Genomic DNA, 8835 nt, shown 5'->3' with positions numbered 1-8835 from the left:
AGCAAACATATGACACGCTCCAAATTTAGCCTGCTATCATTTCATTTTTTAAAATTTTGTTTTGAAATAGTTATAGATTCACAGGACGTTGCAAAGATAATTCAGAGAGGCCCAATGTACTCTTTACTGAGATTTCCCCGACAGTTATCTTATGTAATGTACAATATCAAAACCAGGAAACTGACATTGGGTACAATATACATGTATAGTCCTGTCATTTTATCACATGTAAATTCATGTAGCCCCCATTGTAACCAAGATACAGACTGTTCCATCACCACAAAGATGTCCCTTTTTCTACCACTTTATAATCACACACATACCTACCTTCCCCCAACATCCCTAACTCCTGGTATCCACCAATTTGCTTTCATATCTATTATTCTGTCATTTAAAAAATGTTAAATGGGTAAAATCATACAGTATGAGATTGGATTTTTTTCACTCAGCATAATGCTCTTGAGGTCCATTGAAGTTGTTGCAAGTTGTGTCACTAGTTCATTCCCTCTTATTGCTGAGTAGTATTCCATTGCATGGATATGTCACAGTCAGTCATTCCCCTACTACAGGACATTTTGGTGGATTCCAGTTTTCGGCATAAAGCTGCTATGAACAATTGTGTACAAGTTTTTGTGGAATTAAATTTTCACTTCTCTGTGATAACTGATCAGGAGTGCAAATGCTCGGTCACATGGTTAGTGTATGCTTAGTTTTTAAAGAAACTATTCAACTGCTTTCCAGGGTGGCTGTATTATTTTACATTCCCACAGGCAGTGTATGAGTGACTCAGCTTCTCTGCATCCTTGGCAGCATTTGGCGTTGATACTAATTATTTTAGCCATCCTGATAGGTGTGTAGTGTGTCTTACTGTGATTTAAATTTGCATTTCCTAATGGATAGTGCTGTTAAACATCTTTCCATGTGCTTATTTGTTTGCCATATATCTTCTTTAGTGAAATGTCTCTTCATGTCTTTTGTCCATTTTATACTGGATTGTCTTTTTACTATTTAATTTTGAGAGTTCTTTATATATTCTAGATATGTGATTTGCAAACATTTCCTCACAGTCCGTAGCTTGTCTTTTCATCTTCTTCATAAGGCCTTTTGCAGAACAAAGCTTTAAATTTTGATGAGGTCCAATTTATCCATTTTTCCTTTTATGGATCATGCTTTTGGTATCGAGTGTAAGATCCTTTGCTTAACTTAGAACATAAAGATATTCTATTATTTTTTTCCCAAAAGTTTTATATTATCTATGATCTACTTCAAGTTTTGTATAGTGTGAGGTTTAGAGATTCATTTTTTTGACTGCGTTATAGCCTATTGTGCCAGCACCACTGTCTTTCCTCCATTGTATTACTTTTGCACCTTTGTCAAAATCAGCTGATATTTATGGGGGGCAGTTTTTACGCTCTGTTCTGTTCTATCAGTGTATGTGTCTATCACTCCATCAGTATCACACAGTTTCAATTACTGTAGTTTTCAAATTGGGTAGAATGACTTCTCCTACTTTTTCTCTTCCAAAATAGTTTTAGCTGTTTAATTTCCTTTCCCTTTCCATATTTTTAGAATATTTCCAACTCTTAGAATTATCTACAGCTATAAAAAAATGTTGCTGGGATTTGGTAAAGTTGCTGCCAAGTAATAGAATCAAACCTATGCATTCTGTGAACTGAGACACCACCCCGCCCCAACCCCGGCCCAAGCCAGTGGCTTTGGTTTAGGCAGTGAAGATATACACAAAATATCCCCCAAAGGTAGCTACTAATTTTTCATGTAGAATTAAGATACTTGCTGCTACAGTCAGGCTAGATGTGCTCTCTAGTATACCATCTGTTTGACTTCCAAGGCCTGTTGGGCTCATGATAATTCTCCATACCAGGTGACCCACGCCGAAGCGGAGATGTCACATCAGTGAGTTGCAAGGCCTCCATGGGTCAGGCATTCAGTTTGAAGAACAGTCTAGGAGCCAGTTAATAGCTGCCTTTCTCCAAAATGGTGTACCTGGTGGCTGCGTCAGGTGGGTGGCAATGCTGTGCTGGAAAATGGCTTGAGTACCTGGGCTGCCACAAAGTCTTTCACAAAAGGAATGATTTCACTTTTCCCTCTTGGAATTCTGTATTGTTTCTGCTGGACCACCAGAGAGGGGACAAAGAGGCAAAATGGGGAGCGATTTATGCTCAACTCTCACCTCTCTGCACGTAGCAGTCCCTAAATGGGAAACGCCCCACTGATAACTATGAGACAGGTACCTGTAGGCACATAAACATCAACTCCATTAGACATTTGGATTTGGGAGCTGCATTATATTCAGTCAGCCAAAGGGCCCCACCCACAAGGGAAGCCTCCCTTCCTCTCTGTGGAGTATGTCCAAATTTCTCTTTCCCAGCTGAATAGTCTAAAATGTGTGTCAGAAGCTACATACAGCAGGTGGCAAATGGATGCCAGATCACTGTGTCCCTCAGCTGAGGGTAAGGAGCCCAACAGGTGGGGGTGGCAGACCTGTAAGGAGGACACTTAATTGTTGACCTTTTCTCCCCCTTAGTCCCTTGTTCCAGGGCCAGCACCTGAATACTGACAATTTACCTCTCCTACAGCAGTGGTGACGCCTGTCAGCACCCAGAGTACAAGGCCCAGGGGCCTTTTTCTGCTCCACATACATCTCTGCATTTACCTTAAAGTTCTTGGCACCTTCTGTTCCTCCTGCACCCAACACCTCATCCTCACTGCTGTCAGGGGTCAGGGGCCAGGGTGTAAGGGTAGCCTGATCTTCAGTTGTGGGCAAGGCTTTGCATTCACCTTTGCATCTGAACAGTGCTGGACAGCTTGTATCCCAACTACATGAATTTCTCATGTTTTTGGTCCACTCAGAGCTCTCAAAGAGCAAGGTTCTTATTGCTGATGCCATTTATTCCATGTTTGGGGGCTCCCTGATTCAGCAGCCACAGCCATACTGCCTTTCAGGTAGGGCCACAGGAATTGCTGTTTTGTCATGAAAACATTCCTTCCTGTCTGCCTGCAGGAGTTAGCAACAGTCAAGGCACCAATCGGACAGGACAGCTTGTTTCAATCCTACTTCTTTTCGCTAAGCCTGTAAACATTAGCTCAACTCCTGTTCAGTAAAAGGTAGGACAGTGGGAACCCTTATCCTCCCCTCCCCTTTTAGCTATCTCTTGAGTGAGAATATTCACTACCAGATAGATTCCAGGGAGTCTTTTATTCCCAAACCTGGCCCAACGGTTCCTCTTCCAGAAAATCAAGTCTCTTTCAGCATTCCATTCCTCGCTGCCAAAATTGTCAGGTCTGGGATTTGATTTTTTCAGTACATTAGCTTGTCAGAGTTTCATGGATGCTGACAGAAGACCCAAGACCCTGGGTCAGAGGCAAAGGTCTTTATCACTCAGGGCACAGCATGCAGAATGAATGTCAGCATACTTGTGGCAGTTCCCCACATCCCCAGTTCCACAGGGGCAACACAATGTGCCCAGATGAATGCCAAGTGTGCAGTGGGTTTGTGTCACAGCTGAGGAACAGAGTGTGAGGAATCCAATGCTTTTACAGCAAGCCTGCTCCTTGTCCTCAAGCTTACTGGCTATATACATCCTGAGAAGCGGCCCAGGCAAAACTCTTGTCAGGCCTTGCAGTCTTGGCACACTCAGCAAGCACACAAGAGGCCCAGGAGAACAGGACTGTCTCATCCAATAATTATACTTCTCTATATTGCATTTTCTTCACTCCTTCATGAATACCTCTCTCAGCCTGTCTGTAAGCTGATGCCTTGTGCAGACTAGGCCCTTATGCTGGCTAAGAGATGATATACATCCCAACCAGGAATATTTTCAAATTACAGTTTTAAAGACTGAAGAAGAATAATTTCTTCAAAAGTTTGGCCACCACTCAGTTTGTCAGCCACCTCTCATTCCTAAATGCAACAGAGAGCTAAATTTAGGAAACTTTTCTGGTCCATCTTTCTTTCTTTCTTTTCCTTCCTTCCTTTCTCCCTCCCTCCCTCCCTCCCTTCCTTCCTTTCTCTTTTTTTCTTTTTCTTTCTTTCTTTCTTGCTTGCTTTCTTTCTTGCTTTCTCTTTCTTTCTTTTCTTTCTTTCTTTCTTTTCTTTCTTCCTTTCTTTCTAAGAACTTTTATTGAGATACAATTGACATACAATAAAATTGAAAGTGTACAATTTGATTTTTTTTATTAGTAATGTATATATGGCAATCTCAATTTCCCAATTCATTTCCCCCCCACCCCCACCCTGGCTTTCCCCACTTGGTGTCCATATGTTTGTTCTCTACATCTGTGTCTCTATTTCTGCCTTGCAAGCCAGTTGATTTTGTACCATTTTTTTTACATTCTGCATATATGTGCTGATATACGATATTTGTTTTTCTCTTTCTGACTCACTTCACTCTGTATGACAGTCTCTAGGTCCATCCAATTTCGTTCCTTTTTACAGCTGAGTAACATTCCATTGTATATATGTACCACATCTTCTTTATCCATTCATCTGTTTGGTCCATCTTTCTTTAAGGAGGACTACTCCCAGTTCCTAAAATAATGACAGTCATGTAATAATCTATAATGAGCCACTTACATTTTTCTAGAAAGAAATCTACTACTCTAGAGAGAAGGGGATAATGACTGACAAGGCAGTAACATACTGTTGCTAAGGTGACAACCTAGGAACTATACCCATAGCCAGGGCTGAGATACTACTACTCAGCCTAAGAGCCAAACACATGAACACCTTTCTCCTATGGAGTTTTTATTTCAGCCTTAAAAAAACCAAAAAACCAAAAAAACCCAAAACCAAATTTGTATTATCATGTAATATTTAGATTCCAAGAAGTTACTCTTTAGCGATATACTAACTATAACTTTTAAAATTATGACCAAACTTCAGTTGTCTCAGATTTAATTCATAACAGGTAAGCAACAATATTTGAGGACTAAAAAGGAAACAAAAATGAGATCAATGGCTGCAATAAATATTTGAAGAATAATTCAGCATACGGACATTGGAGTTAAGCTTGAGATCTACACAATGAAAGGTGCAAATAAGACGATGGCTCTCAGTGGTCATCGCAGGCACATCCTGTGAAGCACCAGCCAGTGGCCTGGAACTTGTGCCTGGGCACTGAAGTTCAGATGCCGAGGGCTGTTTTAATAACTCAGATGGGAAAGAATAATAAAAAAATTGAGAAGCAGGAGTTTCTATTCATATGGCATTAAAAGTTTTCCTACCCTAAGCAATTTCACAAAATATCTTAAAATTCTTTCTCTGTATGTTTCTATTAGAGATTTCAAGGAAAAATCATAACACTTTTCTTCTGAAAGCTACACTGATAAAAAATAATGAGAGCTGAAGTCACAATGTTTTAATGCATTGTCATGCAATGTTTTGGGCTTATCTCTGGGGTATAAAATGCTCAGTAAGTGGGCTAATGTAAAAAACATTAGGAATTAATCTATTACATGTGAGAACCAAATTAATCCCATCATACTGGAGGGAATTTAACTTGAAGAAGATCAGTTTCCTGATTTGGTTAAACAAAGTCTATAATGTAATGAGACAAAAGTGAAGTAGTTTAAGTAATAAATGTTTAATCAAAGAATTTTACATATTATTAACAGCATTCATTTGGCCAAACATCTACACGTTTGTAGAATCCTACTGTATATAAAGTGGGAATGTATCAAGTATAGACTATGAAAGTGCAAATAACAAGTCAAGGTTAGAGTAATTTTTTTTTTACATTATAAAATTAACTTGTTTACAAAATAGGCTTTGCCAAACTTTATTTCTGAATTGTAAAGTCAATGACTGTGTTTTTAAAATATGTACCAAGGAAATACAAATTGGATACTGATGGTTGTCATGCTCAGGAGAGAACACCACAGAAACACAGGGTACTGCACAAGTGAGAGGAACCAGAACCCACGGCTACACTGTCTGCCTGCACACAGGGCGCTCTTTCTCACCTTACTGCAGCTTTGCAAGGCGCCGCAATGTGATACAAAGACTCTTTCCATTAAAAAATCACAACTTGATCTAAAACTGATTGGTATTGATATTTTCAATTCAAAATAAATTTGTAAAAAAATCCTTTAATGGACTATTTCAGTTTAATATACAGTAATACACTGCAGATTAAGGTAATATTTTCCCCAACTAATTTTAATAGGGATTGGTATCAATATTTCTGAATAACTGGGGAAATATAAACCAGTGTGGACTTTTGATATCCATGGCACAGGAGCAATCCTGAACAGTTTATCCTAAGGGAAAAGGGGAATATTAAATAATATAATGTCTGAGCCATACGATTCAAAGTACAAGAAAATTTCAAAAGCAGGGTTTAGGGGAAAAAAGTAATCAAAAACCATACTTACAACTCATGTGGATATCAATACTAATATAACCTTTTACCCAGCCCAGGACTTGCCTGTACAAACTTGGTACTGAAATTTTGGTATCTGTAGATTTCTGATAAGAATCTGGCAAGACATTAAATGGAGTGTTGCATATCTATTCTGCTTATGTTATGCTAGTTTTGATAATATGTAAGTAAAACAGCCATTCCAACAGTTTATTCTAGTTTTAATTACACACTGTACCACTGTATCTTAATTACAACTAAGACCAGTATTTTCTTCACAGTAAGACACTGATAACTAGGAAGTTGATTTTTTTCAACACTAAACAGTAATCACACAGCAAATGAGTATTGTGCAATAGAACAAACACGTCAGCATTTGCGATTTAGGCAAACAAACTGATTGAACATTTAATTGTTATATTTACTGTAAAGGCAAGGCCATGGGTGGTTTTATGGAGGTCTTTGCAATTCATACAGCATAGTTACTTCAGAAGAGACACTGAAATGTGAATTACTTACTTACTTAACTGGCAACTATCCATTAAGGTTAGGCAAAGGCACGTTAACATGTTGCGCAGGATGTTTTATTGAGTTTTTTTAATAATTGTGGGATTTACTATAACTCATGAAAACTCCACTTTTTTTCTATTTTATAAAACACTTACCATTAAAAGTAATTGCACCCATTAGTAATTAGAATGCACTGTAAAATTGTGAAAACAAAGAACTATGATTGCACTTCCAATAAAGTGTCTCTTAAAATACAGCACCGCTGTTGCTAATCAACTGTATTTTAATATTAAAATAAACTGTTCTTAACAGCAGCATTAGATTTAGTTAACTTAAGCTACAGGCTACATTTATGTAAATGCAGTCTCCATGGCAACAAAAAAGCCCATTAAATTCTGGAATATCATTGCTACCAAGTGGCACCTTTTACTTTCAAGAAGGCTAAGACTGCTCTGGAGCCCTCTAGGACACTGCACAACCTGAACACCTTGTTAGAGCACTAGTCAGAGTTTGGCACAAGTTGGACTGTAAATAGACATGAAAAGAGACCTCTGATTCATGTGAAAATTAACATGGATTACACTATGGTAAATGCAGCACTAAAGAGAAGTCTTGGATACCTAAAATTCACACTGCTCAGATAAAAAGGAACAAAGAAAATTATGGAAAAGCACAGAGACTAAGGAATGAAATGTTATTACATCTGTCCAAAATAACTTCTAAAATGAAGAAAACTTTCATTTTTTTAAAAAGGAAAAACCACCCAAAGATTAGAGAGTAAGCCTTTAATTTAAATGTTCAATTTAAGTATTGCTGACCTTAGGCTAAACAGAGGACTGCATTTTCTTAAAATGTAGGATCTAACCTATTTATTTCATTTGTGTTTCTCTCTCCTGCTCTTCTGTTCGTCAGCAAAAAGGGGAAAAGCTATCCAATTAAATACAAAAGAAAACCCTGTAAGGTTAAAATCAGAAATGAAGCTACCATTCAAGGGAACTCCTTCATATTTAATCCTAATGTCAGTGGTTTATAATTAGTTGGAATTAAGAGGATCAAGTCTCTATAAAGCATACTCCACTAGCATACCATCTGTACCTGTGATTCATTTAGAGCCCCGAGGTGTGCAGTTCACACTAAATGTACTTGTTCAGGCCAGTCACTTGAGGTTTGAGGTGTCTGACTTGAAACATCAGAACCATCCCCCTTGTTGGCTGCCTCATTACTACCGTCGTCAGCTTGAGATGCTGCTTCCCCAGCCTGAATATTTCCTTCCAAAGGATTTTCATCTTCTCTTTGTGTTCTTCTATCTTCACTGACCATAGGATCTTCAAACACTGAATCTTCTGGTGGCATCAGTTCCACATCCCTCACACCTTCTGACTCATCTTTGACACAGGGGAGCTGGGAATCTGCACTGATTTCTGTAGCTGCTGGAGGAATCAGGGCGATACTTTGAGGGTTCATGTCATGAAACCAAGCCATGATATTGCCAAGAAGATTGTCACTGATGTTGGCGTCTTGGCCAGCTGAGTCAGGGTCACTGGATGAGGGACAGAATTCACTTCTCACCTCACTGAGAGGGTGTGAACTCAGGGTGTCAGTTGAAAACGGGTCACTTTCTGCTCCTAGTCTCATGAGGCTATCACCAAGTTCCAACAGCTCAGAGCTGCTCAACGCAGCCCGAGGACTATCTGTGTTCCTGGGGACGGAGTCCAGCCTGGAAGGTAAAGAGGTGCCGATCGCTCCTAAGGATGCTTCATTATTGAGAAAGTCTCTATTTTCTTCATTGATGGCCAGCCCAGATTCTTGCAGAGATAACTGTATTGCAAGAAGTATATTGGGATCATCTTCATCCAAGGAACTCAGAGCCTGAGGCAAGAGAAAGTAAAATTACTTTAAAATTTAAAAGGAAAAACGACTGAACCCAGTGAGGTGTACCACTGTT

At 39.0% G+C, this 8835-nt stretch overlaps 1 protein-coding gene across 5 annotated transcripts in view; it reads right to left on the bottom strand.

Annotated features, from left to right (window-relative positions):
- Positions 1-5584: 5584 nt before the first annotated feature.
- ANKIB1 (ankyrin repeat and IBR domain containing 1) overlaps positions 5585-8835 on the bottom strand; it is a 139787-nt gene continuing 136536 nt past the window's right edge. For all 5 annotated transcript variants that reach the window (XM_057732936.1, XM_057732940.1, XM_057732937.1 and 2 more), the window contains one exon: positions 5585-8759. In XM_057732936.1, the coding sequence (XP_057588919.1) occupies positions 8019-8759 (741 nt within the window). In that variant the 3' untranslated portion in view covers positions 5585-8018. The remainder of the gene's footprint in view (positions 8760-8835) is intronic.

The sequence above is a fragment of the Hippopotamus amphibius genome, chromosome 4, assembly GCF_030028045.1.
Source record: "Hippopotamus amphibius kiboko isolate mHipAmp2 chromosome 4, mHipAmp2.hap2, whole genome shotgun sequence".
NCBI lineage: Eukaryota > Metazoa > Chordata > Mammalia > Artiodactyla > Hippopotamidae > Hippopotamus > Hippopotamus amphibius.
This window is presented reverse-complemented; position numbering and strand designations above follow the sequence as displayed.